Source organism: Oryx dammah, unplaced genomic scaffold, assembly GCF_014754425.2.
Source record: "Oryx dammah isolate SB20612 unplaced genomic scaffold, SCBI_Odam_1.1 HiC_scaffold_25, whole genome shotgun sequence".
Taxonomy (NCBI): domain Eukaryota; kingdom Metazoa; phylum Chordata; class Mammalia; order Artiodactyla; family Bovidae; genus Oryx; species Oryx dammah.
In genome coordinates, this window is record NW_024070209.1 from 48,342,611 (window position 1) to 48,357,961 (window position 15,351).

The following is a 15,351-nucleotide window of genomic DNA, read 5'->3' on the forward strand; positions in this document are numbered from 1 at the left end:
AGGCTGCTACCTGAAGGTGAGACTGATTCTCCACTTGGCCCACTGCCCAGGGTCCCAACTGTCTGTGACTGCTATCTGACCCCTCCACTCCACTCCACCTCACTGACTAATAAGCTCACCCATTCCCAAGTGAGACACTTTGGCTCAAAAGTCATAGAGCCTCTTTCCCCCAAGAGTTCAGTTTCTCTCCCAGGGATGAACACAGGCACTGCCCAACCCACACACAGGAGGAAGCACAGGAAGTGTGATCAAAAAATATCATACTTTCTGAAATCCTTTATTACTGGCTAAAGCCCAGAGAGGGTGAGTAACTTTCCTGAAGTCACACAGGAAGTCAGCTGCAGAGCAAGCAGAAATCCTGACCATTCAGAATAGTCACATCCACCCCCCCCCCTCAACCTTCCCCATGCCCTGTGTGAAGTGGAGGCAGAGGGCACTTACCACTGACTTCTTAGATCTCTCTTTGCTCTATGAAAATGAACAGCCTAGAACTCCTGAGCAGTCTCAATCTTGTCTAAGTGGAATTGTAAAACTGCCACTCCCCACTACAGGGAATTCTTGGACAAATATTCCTCCCCATCCCCCCAAGAAGACAGTGTCTGGTGAGGACAGCTGCCACCTGCCCTAAACTACCCCCTAACCCACTCCAGAACTAGTTTCTGAAGATCTCCTATCAACCAGTTCCTGCTCAGCAGACATGCCTCTTCCGTGTGCGCTGAAGGTCAGCAGTAAGGAGAATCTCCAGGAAAGACTCTCTCCAGCCAATTCCTGGGGAAGGGTTACAGCCAGGGTCCTTAAGGACACCGGGGGCGGGGTGGGGGGGTGGTGGCGGGTACAGAGTGTGTAAGCAACCTGAGGGCAGGGACAACCCTGCTGGGAGGCGGGGGCTGAGAAGGGGTCGACAGGCTCCCCCGGAAGGCGGAACACTTATATTCTGGCAAAACCAGGACCACCCCTCAGCAGCATTCCGGGTCTGCCAGAAGGGTAAGGGTCTTCGCCCTTACCCACCGGAGACAGATTCCCACATTTCCCCTTTCCACTCCTCACTGCGCCCAAGGGACTCCGGGAGACAAATATTCGCTGCCATAAAAGTGAACTATGAGGGCTGAAGTCAGACTCGCAGACAGGGTCACCCCAAAGGGGATGGAAGTGGCAGTGAAGAGGGCCAGATATCTCTAACCTTCATGCCCACTTTGCAAACTAAGACCCATACCAAAGTGTGGCAAAGGTCGCTGCCCCAGGCGGTCCCATACCCGTCTCGGCGTCGGGACCGACCGGGCGGGGATTACTTGCCCTTTTATCCACACCCTCATCCTCCTTAAAGTCCCCCCACCCCGCCCGCTCCTCCACTTGCCCCTCCACTTGCCCACCCACTCCCGCAGCCATCACCAAGAGCAGTGAGGGTGTGTGGGCTGGGAGCCGGTACCTGCTTCCTGAGCGCCTCGAAGGCTGCGCTGATGGTGTGCACCCGCGTCCGCTCCCTGGCGTTCGCCAGGAGCCTCCGGGTCTGCTGCAGGGCTTTGATCTCCGAGGAGGCGGCGGTGGCTTCGCCCGGCCGTTTCCTAGGCGACGCGGAGGAATCCGGGTGGTTATTGTAAATTACGTGTGAAATTGACGAATAAGAACTTTCCCCAGGGCGCGTGGGGGGCGCGGGGCGCACCGGGGGCTCTGGGGGCGCCGGGGGCGCCGACGGCGTGGGGCGTGCTGGCGGTGCGCACAGCAAGATGCGGGGACGCAGGCCCGGCTCCCGGAAAGGCTGCGTCTCGGGACCCCCAGGTACCTGGCCCTGGGGCGCAGGAGGCGGCGGAGGTGGCGTGGGGAGTCCCGGCCCCACTGCGCCCAGGGCGAAGCCGCGTTTCCGCGCGTCCAAGACCTCCGGCGCCCGGGCGCCCCCGCGCTCCCCGGCCGTGTCCGCGCCCCCACCTGAGGGAACGGCCGGCGCCACCCGGGCTGGCACCGGGGTCGGGACTGGCTGCAGCCGCTGGGTTCTGTCCCGCAGCCCGTTGGTGGCGGTGGCGCCGTGCTCGGGCGCTTCCAAGTCCAATCGGAAAGTTTTATAGCCGTTCGCGCGCCGCGCCGGCTCCTTGCCTTTCCTCTTGAGCTTTTTGAGGCCGTTCAGCTCCTTCACGCACACGGTCTTCCAGGGCCCGTCCTGGAGAACCGGGATGTGCTTCATGGCGCGGGTAGCGCGCGAGGCAGGGGCGTGGGGCTGCCCGGGAAGCGCGCCCGCCGCGCTCGCTCTGCCCGGGCGGCCGCCGCGCTCAGCGCCTCGGAGTCGCCAGCTCTCCCCCTGCTCGCTCGCTCTCTCCCTCCCTCCCTCCCTTTCTCCCCCTCGCCCCGGGGCAGCTGCGCCGCCGGGCTGTCCGTTCCCGGAGCGCTCAGAGTGTCATCTGAAGTCGCTGCCGCCGTGCCAGCGTTTCTGGAGAACGCCCGCTGCGCTCCATCTGTGTTTGTTTAGCCTCAGTTTACACAGAAGCCCGGTTCCCCAGATCAGTCAGCGCCGCCGCCTCCCCAGCCCCGGCCGCCCGAGCCGCGAGCGCCTTTAAAGAAACAGGAAGCATTTTTCAAAACAGCTGGGCTGCCGGCCGCCTCCTTTGTCCGCGTCCTCTCTGCCTCCCCCCACCCCCAGCCCTTCTGCCCAGAACCTGCCTCCTCCGATTCTCCCTCCCCGCCCCCTCCTCGAGTCTTGGGCGCTTCTCTTTTCCCGCAGGACAGTCTGCTCCCGAGCACATGGCTTCTGGGCCCTTTGGCCCTTCCCCAAATCGGAGCTAGGCCTTCTTCTCTCGATGACCTTCCGCACCCAGCACCTCCACGTCCAGCCCTCCCCCCTACTCTACCCCAGCTTGCCAGGCGAGAAAGAAACTGTACGACTTCTCCTGGAAGAGGGTGAGGTCATAGGGGGCTGAGGGGAGGAGGAAGGCTCTAGGGTTGCCCGAGACCCTCAGGCCCCCCTGCACCGCAGTCCCACTCGCTGGGTCACTCGCTGGAGCAAAGGGGAAACGAAGCAGAAAGCCTAAGCGACAGGGAAACTGAGGCTCCAAAAAGGAATGGGCTTTTCCCACGGTCACGCAGCGACTTTAAAGAGGCCCATCAGGGTGGAAGCTTCGGATTTCGACGCAGCATCTGTGAGAGTCTGAAGTCACCTCACCCCAGGCTGCCCGTTAAGCCCGGATTTACTCATCTATGAAATGAGAAATTCGGAGAACATCAACGCCTAAATCACAGCGTGGCTGTGAGAAATTAAGCCCCAGGCACATGGGAGGGACCAGTCCAATGGAAGCTTTGGTTATTATTACTATTAATAACAGAGACAGAATAGCTCCTAGAGGCAGATTTCCTGGCCGGCTCTGCCACTTACAAACTGAGTAACACTGGGCAAGTCACCGAAACCTCCCTGTGCTTCCCTTTCCTCATCTGTAAAATGGAAGTAACAGTTGTATCTCCAGGACTGTTGCGAAGGTTAACTGACCCTGTATGTACAAAGCGTTCATAGCAGCCTGGTGCAAAGTAAGAGCTTTGCAGGTGCCTGCCGTTATTGGTAGGGGGCAGAGAGTGACTTCCCAGACCCTTGGTCCTCAGTGCCATTCTACTGGAGATTCTGGGGAGGGGAGTGGGAAGGGCAAGCTAGTTGGCCCTCACTAAACCCTCCCCACCCCCACACTCCCCCACCACAGAGGCTGCCCCAAGGACCTGCACATACTCCTCAAAGGTCCTTTCTCTGTAGCAGTTTCTCCTTAAGGTGGTGATGGGTGCTTTATGTAGTTTGGGAAAAGATCGGACCTTGGCCTGGGGCTCTGACCTCTGCAGCCACTGGAATCCTTATCTTTCTGGTTTCAGTCCTTCACTCCCACCCCTTTTACCCACCAAACCCAGTGAGGGGTTTTCTTCAGGGTTCATCTGGAGTGCCTTCTCTCTCTCTCTCTCTCCTCTTGTCTAGGAGAGACTGCCCTAAGGGTGTGAGGAGGCAGATGACTCGGTGGCCTGCGCCATGCAGTGTCCTGGAAGGCAGGAGAGGGGCCCAGGCAGAAAGTTCAGGGGCAGGAGCAGAGATTGTGCTTGGCTTTTCAACTCTCGAGGCCTGTGACCCTGGACAAGACAGTTCATCCCACTGGAGTTCTGAATCTGTCCTTGAGGGTGACATTTCTGTGCAGCCAGCCTCTCAAGGTGGTTGGGGAAATAAAAAGAGATCACAGACTTAAGAGGACTTTGACATCAAACATACCCTCATCTGTCTGCATACACACAGGAACACACACACGGAAGCAGGCAATTTTCTGACTATGGCTGGCTGAAACAGTACATATGTGCCTAGTCATGTCCGATTCTTTGCCACCCCATGGACTGTAGACCGCCAGGCTCCTCTGTCCATGGGATTCTCCAGGCAGGAATACTGGAGTGAGTTGCCCTTTCCTCCTCAAGGACATCTTCCCAACCCCAGGGATCGAACCCCTTGTCTCTTATGTCTCCTGCATTGGTAGGTGGGTTCTTTACCACTAGCGCCACCTGGGAATAGTAAATGCGAAACCTCATTTTTTTTCCACCGGGAATCGGTCCCAGCATGATACAGTGATTGCTTCCTGAGGCACCCACTTCCCTGGACACCCAGCATCTTCCCATACCTTACCTCTCTCCTGAAGACCAAGGGTAAGGACTGGAGCCCCTATTCTCCTGCTTTTTCCCCACCAGCCCCAGACCCTTTGCAGAGAACATTCTTCTCACTCTTGGATGACTGGCTTCGGCCTCCTCTCTCTGTAAGCCTTGGCTGGTCATCACAGGCCCCTGTCACTCTTGCTGGCCTCTGCTCACTCCCAAGAATTGCTGCAGCTTATCCTCCACTGAGGTCCTGTCTGAACCCCTAGGTTTGTGAGGTCCTGAAACACCACTGTCTCTGGGACTTCTCTGATGGTCCAGTGGTTAGGACCCTGTGCTTTCACTGCAGGGGGCCTGAGTTCCATCCCTGGTCAGGGAACTAAGATCCACAAGCTGCTCTTTCCTTCCTCCCTGTCTCCCAGGAAACCTTTGCTGAAGCCCTCACTCCAGTATTCTTGTCTGGAGAATCCCATGGACAGAGGAACCTGGAGGGTTACAGTCCATGGGGTCGCAAAGAGTCGGACCTGACTGAGTGACTAACACTATCTTTCACTTTCATGCCCTTTACATTTGCCAGCTCCCAAACAGAGTCTGAGACCCCAGCTAGCCCACTCCTCACACATCTAGCCAGTCAGTGGCAGGGATGGGGGAAAAGCCAAGTCCTTCTCCCCAGAACTGCTGAGTTCCTCTCTGAACCTGTTTCTTCCTCTGTAAAATGGGGATCATAATATTGTCTCCCAGAACTGGCATGAGGTTCGAGTGAGACTGCATGTACAACACTGAGCTGGAGTGACAGTGGCCTCAGGCCTCTGGGTTGGCACAGCTGCCCAGGCTCCTTGCATCACAGCATCTGCCTCCAGTCTCAGAGTGCACTTGCAGGCTGGAGGTGTCCACAGCTAGTTGGAGCACGTGGAAGTCTTGTAGCAGGACTGAAATCTGTCCCTAAAGAGGCCAGCATGGGCTCCAGGAAAATCACCTGTCTTTGTTGAGTATCAAGGGCTCCACTCACACTGATTCTGAGCCTGCCACCAACTCTCTCAAAACAGGGGAGAAGGTCACTGAGATCCCATGGGGACAGGGGAGGAGAAGGGAGTGGATAGGAGTGGTCAGCTGTGCTGGGCGGAGGTGGAACGGGACTCAGACCCAGCAGGTCTTCCAGGACACGCTCCTTCCCCCTGCCATGTTGCCTCTCCTGTGGCCCTAGGGGCTGGCATCAGGCTAGCCTAGGAGGAATCTGCTTTGCCACTTACCAGCTGTGTGGCCTTGAGTACCCCCTTCACCTCTCTGAGCTGTAGTTTGTTATCTGGGCATTACTTCCTTAGTCATAGGATGGAATGCCGTGTACCAGAACTGGAGAGCCCAAGTGGGTGAAGGGTCCCTGTTATTGTGATTCTCAGCCCTCCAAGTGGCAGACCTTCAAAGTCTAGGCTAACTGCCCAAGGTCCCCCAGCTTAAGGGCAAACCTGCCACCCAGGGCTCACTTCCCTTAGTCTCCTGGAAAAGTGCAGGAAGACCAGCCTGCCGGCGCCCTCTGGTGGTATGATACAGTCTGGACTACACACAGCATAGCTGACTCCCCACAAGAATTTAGAGCGCAGGACTAGAGTGAAGTCGCTCAGTCTTATCCGACTCTTTGTGACCCCATGGTTCCTCTGTCCATGGGATTTTCCAGGCAAGAATACTGGAGTGGGTTGCCATTTCCTTCTCCAGGAGATCTTCCCAACCCAGGGATTGAACCCGGATCTCCTGCATTGTAGGCAGACGCTTTACTGTCTGAGCCACCAGGACTGCTGCTGCTATGTCGCTTCAGTCGTATCTGTGCGACCCCATAGATAGCAGCCCACCAGGCTCCCCCGTTCCTGGGATTCTCCAGGCAAGAACACTGGAGTGGGTTGCCATTTCCTTCTCCAGTGCATGAAAGTGAAAAATGAAAGTGAAGTCTCTCAGTCGTGTCCGACTCTGTGTGACCCCACGGACTGCAGCCCACCAGGCTCCTCCCTCCGTCCATGGGATTTTTCAGGCAAGAGTACTGGAGTGGGGTGCCATCGCCTTCTCCGGAGCCACCAGGACTGATAGCCCTGAAATGAGAGTAACATAGATTTTGTGAATTCATAGAAATGCCAGAGTAAAAAGGCTTTCAGGGCTCCAAGTGGTCTCACACCCTACTTGTAATGGGACAAGACACACGCCCCTAGGAAACCTATGTGCGTGCATGCTCAATCTCTCAGTTGTGTCTGACTCTTTGCAAACCCATAGGCTGTAGCTTGCCAAGCTCCTCTGTCCATGGAATTTTCCAGGCAAGAATACCGGAGTGGGTTGTCATTTCCTCCTCCAGGGGGTCTTCCTGACCAAGGGATCAAACCCACATCTCTTGCATCTCCTGCATTAACACCTGGAATGTTTACCTCTGAGCCACCTGGGAAGTCCTACATTAAAAACAGCCACTGGGAGGTTCCACATCTTCTGTATGGCTGATCTAGGGAATAGGAATGAAGCTAGAAAGGGAAGTGAAGGCAATAGCTTAGGGCTTGGTTCACTGGGAGCAAATGCTCAAAAGCCAGGCAGTAATACCACCACAGTGGGAGTGAATATAGGCTGTATTTCTATATAGGCTCAATTTCCTTATAACAACCCAGGGAAGTAAACCTATTGTACAGATAAGGAAACTGAGGTTCCTAGACCAAAAAGAAAAAAAAGAAAAAACTTGCCAATGGAAAAATTAACAGAAGTGGGATTTGAACCCTGGCCAACTGACCCCAAAACTCAAGCTTTGAACCACTGTGTTTTGTGGCCTCCTGAGACCTCAGTGACCAGCATCTGACCAGGCGAGTCACTGGGCCACGTACAGGGCTGGCCTCTCTGGCTGGCCATGCTGGCCTCCCTGCATGTGCCACCAGGCTGGGTGAGCTTCTTGCTGTCCTCTTCTCAAGGGAAGCTTCTGGCCTCCCTTGGACCAGCTCAGTGATCCTCCAGGTCAGGGTCATATGTCAAGGGTACTTCCTCTGGACATTAGATGATCTCAGGCATATGGATCCCAGATCTTATCCAGGCACTGGTACCTCCTGGCATTGCTGGGTGGAACCTACCCAGCAGTTCCTTACTGCATACACACCACCCATGGTTGAGGACAAGATAACTCTGCCAGGTGGCACCCCATGATTGCCATCTCCTTGGCAAATGAGATGGATCCTTGGATCTTTGCTACATGGAATGCTACATTCCTGAATCTGGAGTTCCCATTTCCGACTGTCCAGATTGTTCCAAAGCGGGTGTGTCTTCAATTCGAGCAAGGAAGAATGGAATTAGACTGCCAGAAGGCTACAGAACGCATATGATCACTGCCTTCTGGAGTTGTGCTCATATCCACCCTGGATAGGACCACCCAAGGGAGTGAGCAGAGAGTAGGATACAGCCAGCCTTGTGGCCCTCAATTCCCCTCCCTGCCTTTCAGTCATAGTGTCTGAACTGCCGCCATTAACCAGCAAGACACTGGATCCAGAGGACAGAAAGGAGACATCCAGGCAGAAAGCTCTCAAACTCCCTCTCCAGCTTTCCTTCTAGCTCCCTCTATCCAAGTGAGCATCTAAACTGTGAGAAATTGAGAGACTTTGGGGCTGGGACAGGGGCTGGATAAGGACATAACCAGAGGGAAGCAGGGAGGCCTTCAGTTCCGCCTCTCTAGGACTCTCTCTCGGGGGTTCTGTCTCCGGGATAAGCTTGGGTATCCCTTCTCAGGCCCAAGCACATGCTCTGTGGTTAAGGCAGCAGACTCCCCTGCACAAGGCAAAGTCCACAGGGCACACTTGTCCTGACTCCTGTGGTCAGGAAGGAAATGGGAGGGTCGGGTCTGGAGAGAAGGGGTTCAACAAGCATGAGGGGGAGCCTGGTACAACAGGCAGGTGGGTGCCAGGTTCTCACACAGTTGACCAGAAGTTCTTTGAAACCTAGGACACATCCTGTCACATCCTTGGGTGACTTCCTTTTTTTCTCACATGTGTTAGGGGCTGCAATCCTCTCCACCTGCAAGCATGCAGACAGGGGTATGTTCCTCCATCCCAGGAACCTGGACTGCCTTGGCTAGTGGAAGCCTGCTGGAGTAGAAGTGATACTGTGCTTTTAAGGGCACTGGCTGTTTCAGCTTCCTGCCAATGGGAGCCCTGAGTCACCATGTGAGGGGTCCAGGTTACTGTGTTGCAGGGAGAGGCCTCATGGGAAGCCCCGTGGTGCCTGCCAGATCTGTGATGGAGGAAGGGACCCAAACACTTGCCTTCAGATGCTTCTGGCCTCAGCCTCTATCTCTCTGTAACCACATGGAGAACCTGAGTGAGAACTACCCAGTTGAGCCCAGTCAACCTCCAGAACCATGGAAATGTATCCTGAATTGTCTTGTTAAGCCACTGCCTTTTGGGGTGATTTGTTATGCAAGCAATAGAGAACTGAAACATTCCAGTAGGAACCAGGGTTGGCATCTAGTCCCCCATTTCTCCCATTTCCTCTCTGACCTCATCCCTCAGTTCTCCCCATAACCCACCCTATCCTTATGCTCCCACCACACTGGGCTTCTTCTATACCTTGAACTTAGCCAGAAGGCTCCCTCCTGCCTCAGGGCCTTTGCACTGGCTATTCCCTTGTTCTGGAATATTCTCCCCCAGGTACCCTGTGACTCACTCCCTCATCCTCCTCTGGTGCCTCTGTCACCTTCTCAGTGAGACTGTCCCTGGGCACCCCATAAAATTTGTACCCCACCCCTCCAGAATCTTCTGCCTCTTCCCTGCTTTAATTTTTCAAGCACTTGCCGTCATCTGACATATTATATATGCATATATATTACTGGGGTTTTTGTTTCTTTGTATCCCAGACTAGAATGTCAGCTCCATGAGGGCAGGGATTTTTACCTGCCTTGTTCACTGCTATATCCTAGCATCTAGAACAATCCTGGTACACGTGTGTGCATGCATGCTTGTGTACTTAGTGACTTCAGTTGTGCCTGACTCTTTGCGATCCTGTGAACTGTAGCCTGCCAGGCTCCTCTGTCCATGGGTTTCTCCAGGAAAGAGTACTGGAGTGGGTTGCCTTTTCCTCTCCAGGGGATCTTCCTGACCCAGGGATCAAATCTGGGTCTCCTGCCTTAGGGGCAGCTTCTTTACCATGTGGGCCACCAGGGAGGTTCACTGCTCAGTTTGGACCAGGTCTTACTCAGCTATTCAACCAGCTGCTTTGATAGAAGAAGCCAGTGGATCTAGAGTTGATCATGTCTTAGAAACAATTGCTGTGACCACCGAGAACTGGTGGTTTGTCGAATTCACTTTCTTTCTCTCTGGCTTCGTGTCTCCTGGCCTGATAAACAACATGGGGGACAATGGGTGCAAATCAACAGTCATTCAGTCGCTTGACAAACCTTGCACCTGGCCAGGCGCCATGATTGGACTGGGACGGAGACATGAGGGGCTGTCGTCAGGAGCTCGAGTAAGTCCCACCTGTGACTTGGTCCACCTGTGGGAATTCAGTGCGCATTTGTAGACACCTACTGAGTCTAGGGAAACAGCAGTGAACAAAGCAAAAAACCCTGCTTCGAGGAGCTGACGTTTGGCGAGAAGGCATGAGGCGACCACCCCAAGGAGCTCCGGGTCCAGTAGAAAGATGATACAAATCTAAGAGCCGTTAGACACAGTTTGAAGTGACACACACTGCAGGGAAAACTCTGGGAATTCCAAGTGTGGCAGAACCATTCTGGGAGACTTCCTGGAAGAAGAGGCATTTGGGTTTTTGTTTGTTTGCATATTTATTTGGAAAGATCCCTGGCAGCTCAGACAGTAAAGAATCTGCCTTTAATGCAGGAGATCTGGGTTTAATCCCTGGGTTAGGAAGATCCCCTGGAGAAGGGAATGGCAACCCACTCCAGTCTTCTTGCCTGGAGAATTCCATGGATAAAGGAGAGCCTGGCAGGCTACAGTCCATGGGGTCGCAAAGAGTCAGACACGACTGAGCGACTAACACTCCCACTGTATTTATTTATTTATTGGTTGGGTTGGGACTTTGTTGCTGCACGTGGGCTTCCTCTAGTTGCAGCGAGTGGGGGCCCCTCTCTTGTCATGTGTGGTTTCTCATCACAGTGGCTTCTCATCGTGGAGCACAGACTCTAGCAGCTCAGGCTTCAGTAGGTGCAGCGCAGGGGATTAGATGCTCCATGGCCTGTGGGATCCTCCCAGATCAAGAGCTGAACTGGTGTCCCTTACATTGCAAGGTGGATACTTAAACCTCTGGACCACCAGGGACGCCTGAAGAAGAGGCATTTGAACCAGGCTGGAGGGACAAAGGGATTTTTGGCCAGGCAGACCTCCTCCCTGACAAATATCCATAGCTTACTCCCTAGCCTTCTCTCAGCCTCCTGTTATGTCACCTTTTGCTAAGGCCTCCCTTCACCACCGACTTACAACTGGAACCATACTCCTTTTCTCCTTGACACACACTCTGTGATCCACTTACATATCTATGGGATCCATTTGGCTTGCATTCCCACCTGAAGTAGACAGGAAGCAGCAGGGAGCAGTGGTACCCACTCTTTCATGGAGCCTAGTGAGGGTTCCTCCCTGTGGTGTTTAAGATGGCAGAGCAGAGAGGGGATGGTAGCAGGACCCCGCCTTGACATTGGGGATTTGCTAAGAAGTGAGAGGACAGCCAAGCCTCAAGGAGACTTGGGAGAGCACACCCCCAAGAGGACATGAGGGCACCCGTGCTCAGGCTCTGTGCTTTTCCTGACTGGCATCTGACTTGGCCCTGCCCTCTCTGGTCCTCTTCCCTCCCCCAACATCACACTGTCCCCCAGATTCCTTCATTCCAATGAGCTCTGATGGGGAAAGTCCAGGGTCTTCAGTGGCTTCTCCTATGCTCCTCCTCTGCCCTCTCTGTGCTCTGTTTCAGTAAAACAACCTTATCCATCATTTACCCCATGTTGTTCATTTGAATTGTATCACCTTTGTGCGTGTGTGCGTGTGTGCTAAGTTGCTTCAGTTGTGTCCAACTCTGTGCAGCCCCATGGACAGAGGAGCATGGGATTCTCCAGGCAAGAATACTGGAGTGGGTTTCCATACCCTCCTCCAGGGGATCTTTCCGACCCAGGGATTGAACTTGGTAAACTGTGACTCCTGCATTGCAGGCGGATTCTTTTTTTTTTTTTTTTACCGCACATAAGCCAAACAAGCAGGGTGACAATATACAGCCTTGACATACTTTTCCTACGCAGGCGGATTCTTTACCACTGAGCCACTGGGGAAGCACATCACCTTTGTAGTTTTGTTTACTAATTTATTTCTTTTTATAGTTATATAAAAATTAAAAGTATAAAGCCTAAGAGTATAGCGATGTCCTAGGGCTCTGTGACAAGGTGTCACATTTCAAGACAGGAGCACACATTACTCAGGGTTTGAGAAATTCCAGGCTGGATGTTATCAGAGTTGTCCTAAAGTTCTGATTTGCTGATCTAGGTGTCGAAAAATGCATTCTCATCCCAGGACCAGCTATGTACCCTTCCCTTGGGTTTCTGCCTCCTCTGTCCCCCTGCCCTTGTAAACCTCAGTTTCTTCATCTGTAAAATGGAAAGAGTAGGAAGGTGATGGCTCCTACCTACCTGGAGATACTCCCACCTCTAACATCTCAGCATCTGTCTTAAGCCTCTTCCAAATCCAGAGCACAACGGGGAGAAGTGAAAAGTTCACTGGCTAGAAAGAAACCTCTCTTGCAGGCCTAACCCCTATTGCAGGCAAGAAAAGCTCTGTCATGGAGCCATCAAGCCCACTGGAACCCAAAGCCTGATCAGTCAGGGGGTGGGCAGAGGGCGAGCCAGGGGCCAATTAGTGCTTCCCTCATCAGGACCTAGTTGTCAACAGCCTAACAAGAACTGGCTTAAGCCAGTGATCTCCCGGGAGCCGTTACCAAGACTCACAGGCGTGTTCTGTGGCTAGATGAGAAACCAGTGTGTGATAACTTTTTTTTTTTCAGGAGAACAACTTTCAATTCCCCAAGGAGCACATTCCTTCATTGTGAAGTATTCCCTACCCATCTCCCCCATTCCCTCAGAAAAGAAAGGAAATTTAAAAAAAAAAAAAAGGCTTGGCTGCTTCTTCTGTACAGGCTCCTTGAAAAACTATTTTTACAACTCTCTGAAAAAGTCCTCTCTGATGGCGGCAGCTGGAGCCCATGGGGGGCATAGCGGAGCTGACGCAATGCACGTTTATTAGCAGTGAGGAAAATTTAAAAGGTACCGCTCTACCACAGCCGCCCCACAGACCTGGGAAGCCCCGGGGACAGCTGTCGATCTGGTGGTCTCCGGGCTGAGTCCTCAGACACACTTAATCAGTTGCAATCCGAGATTGGCACAGCCGGAGGGAGGCTTGGAGATCATCTAGGGCACCGAGGGCAAACGCTTTTCATCATGCCTGCCAAATCTAATTGATTGGTAGGGGCTGCCTGAAGCCCTGTGTTGAAAAGGATGCTGAGGCTGCATCCGGGTCCCATGGGAATGAACGCTGTAATTGATTAGCACTGTCTGCCATGGAGAGGGCAGATTCATGCCATGTGTTGGCCACTCCTGGTCTAGTCCAGCCTTCCCATTTTATTGATGGGAGAGACTGAGTCCCAAAGCCCATTGTCTGTCGGGTCTTTCCCAGCCTTTTGGGGGGGCTGGCTGTTGTCAGTGGTGTGCCTGTGTGAGTGCATGCATGCTCAGTCCCTTCAGTCATATTCGACTGTGCAACCCCATGGACTGTAGCCCGCCAGGCTCCTCTGTCCATGGGATTATCCAGGCAAGAATACTGGAGTGGGTTGCCCTCCTCGAGGGGATCTTCCCAACCAAGGGATCGAACCCTCATCTCCTGCATTGCAGGTGGATTCTTTACTCACTGAGCCATCTGGGAAGCCCTGTCAATGGGGTGTGTGGTGGGGGGGGGGAACTTAAATATTTGTGAGGTCCAAAGATGTGTCCAAAGACTGTCTCTGAAAAAGCAAAAGAATGACTGGGTTGGGTCAATTCAGTCAATGGCTTATTCCTGGAAATAATTGGTAAGATCAGTTGTCTTGTAGGATTGCAAGTGAGTTCAACCTATGTAGACAACCTGGCAGACCAAGGTGACCTCTACCCAGTATTTATCTAACATTAATGGTTAGACAGTCAGAAAGAGTCCATGAGGCTTCCCTGGTGGCTCAGTGGTAAGGGGTCCGCCTGCCAATGCAAGAGACACGGGTTTGATCCCTGATCCAGGAAGATCTCACGTGCCTTGGAGCAACGAAGCCTGTGTGCCACAACTATTTCACCTATGCTCTAAAGCCTGGGAGCCTCCACTACTGAGCCCGTGTGCTGCAACGACGGAAGCCTGCACGCGCTAGAGCCCGTGCTCCACAGCAAGAGAAGCCCCTGCAGTGAGAAGCCAGCTCACCACAACCAGAAAAAAACCTGTGCAGCAACAAAGACCTAACGCAACCCAAAATAAACAAATAAATAAAATTTTAAAAATCCATGAGTGAGGCTAACCATTTGGCCTCAGGACAATAAAATCCTCAAATGACCAATGGAGTCATTCTAATCAAATGGACATCTATCCTTTTGGTCTCTACCTGACAAGCTTGGATCTTACCATCCTGTCCATACTTCCTTCCCTCGCCCGCATCTTTTGCTCCCTGCCAAGCCTGGCTTGTTTCCTTCTCCTCTCCCGAGCCTGAGAGAGACCCTGAAATAGACCTTGCTTTCTCTAACCAAGAATCCTTCTGTGGTGGGTCAGACACTCCCCCCGCAACCAATACCCACATATCAGCTCTGTCATTTTAGATTCCCTCCTTCCAGCTGTATGACAGCTCAGGGACCATCCAGACCATTCCTCAGGGTACAGACTCACTTGACATCACTGGGAAATACTGGCCCCGCTGAGTCCCCCAAGTACCTCTCAGGTTGTGCTGGGTGCCCTGGATACATCCATTTTGTCTGGTGCAGCTGGGTTTACATGAACCTCTCACAGTGGCAGATAACTACTGAGGACCCCTCAAGGGGGCAGTCCCACAGTGAACATTTGGGGTGGGAAAGAACTTGGCACGTAGTGTGGTGTGCTGAGGAGTACAGAAAGGAACCCAGGTCATTGATAAGGTGAGCCCGGCTGTCAGAGAGGCCTGGCTTGGTAGAACCCCTGGCAGGACTGCTCAGGGCCCCAGCCACCTCTTCCTGGGGATGATGAGATGAGGCAAATTTCGTTCAGATCTCTCAGCACTTGTCACATTGCCCTCTGGGAGGTCTACCTTGGCATCTTAGATCCCCAACTTAAACTTAAGTGTTCTTTTTCTGGGGGAAAAAAAGACACGCCCTTACCCAGAGAACTTGGCTAAGTGGGAAAAGACCCTCAGTGGTCAGAAGTCAGGCTTTATTATGGGACAACTCTCAGCTGAACCAGGCTGGCCACGTACCAGCTGGGAGCTTGGCCAAATTCCCTAAAAGCTCTGGTCCTCAGTTTCCTTGTTTGCAATGTAGGATAGAAAGACCACTGACCCTCAAGGGTTGCTGGGATGATAAGGGGTCATCAGTGAAAGGGCTGAGCACAGTCTCAGCCTGGGGTAGCTAACAATCTCCTGAACACCTCTTTTCTTTTCAATGCAGCACATATGATCCCTGACTTTCAATGGTTTGACTGAAGATTTCTCTATTTTTATGGTGGTGGGAAAGTGATACACATTCAGTAGAAACTGCACCTGGAATGTTATTCTTTTTCTGCACACGCGGTG

General features: G+C 53.2%; 1 protein-coding gene across 1 annotated transcript in view; it reads right to left on the reverse strand.

The window, feature by feature from the left end:
- Positions 1–2,949, reverse strand: part of ATOH8 (atonal bHLH transcription factor 8) — a 42,158-nt gene extending 39,209 nt beyond the window's left edge. Inside the window, exon 1 of the mRNA XM_040224312.1 lies at positions 1,427–2,949. Within this exon, the coding sequence (XP_040080246.1) occupies positions 1,427–2,176 (750 nt within the window). The 5' untranslated portion in view covers positions 2,177–2,949. The remainder of the gene's footprint in view (positions 1–1,426) is intronic.
- Positions 2,950–15,351: the final 12,402 nt, after the last annotated feature.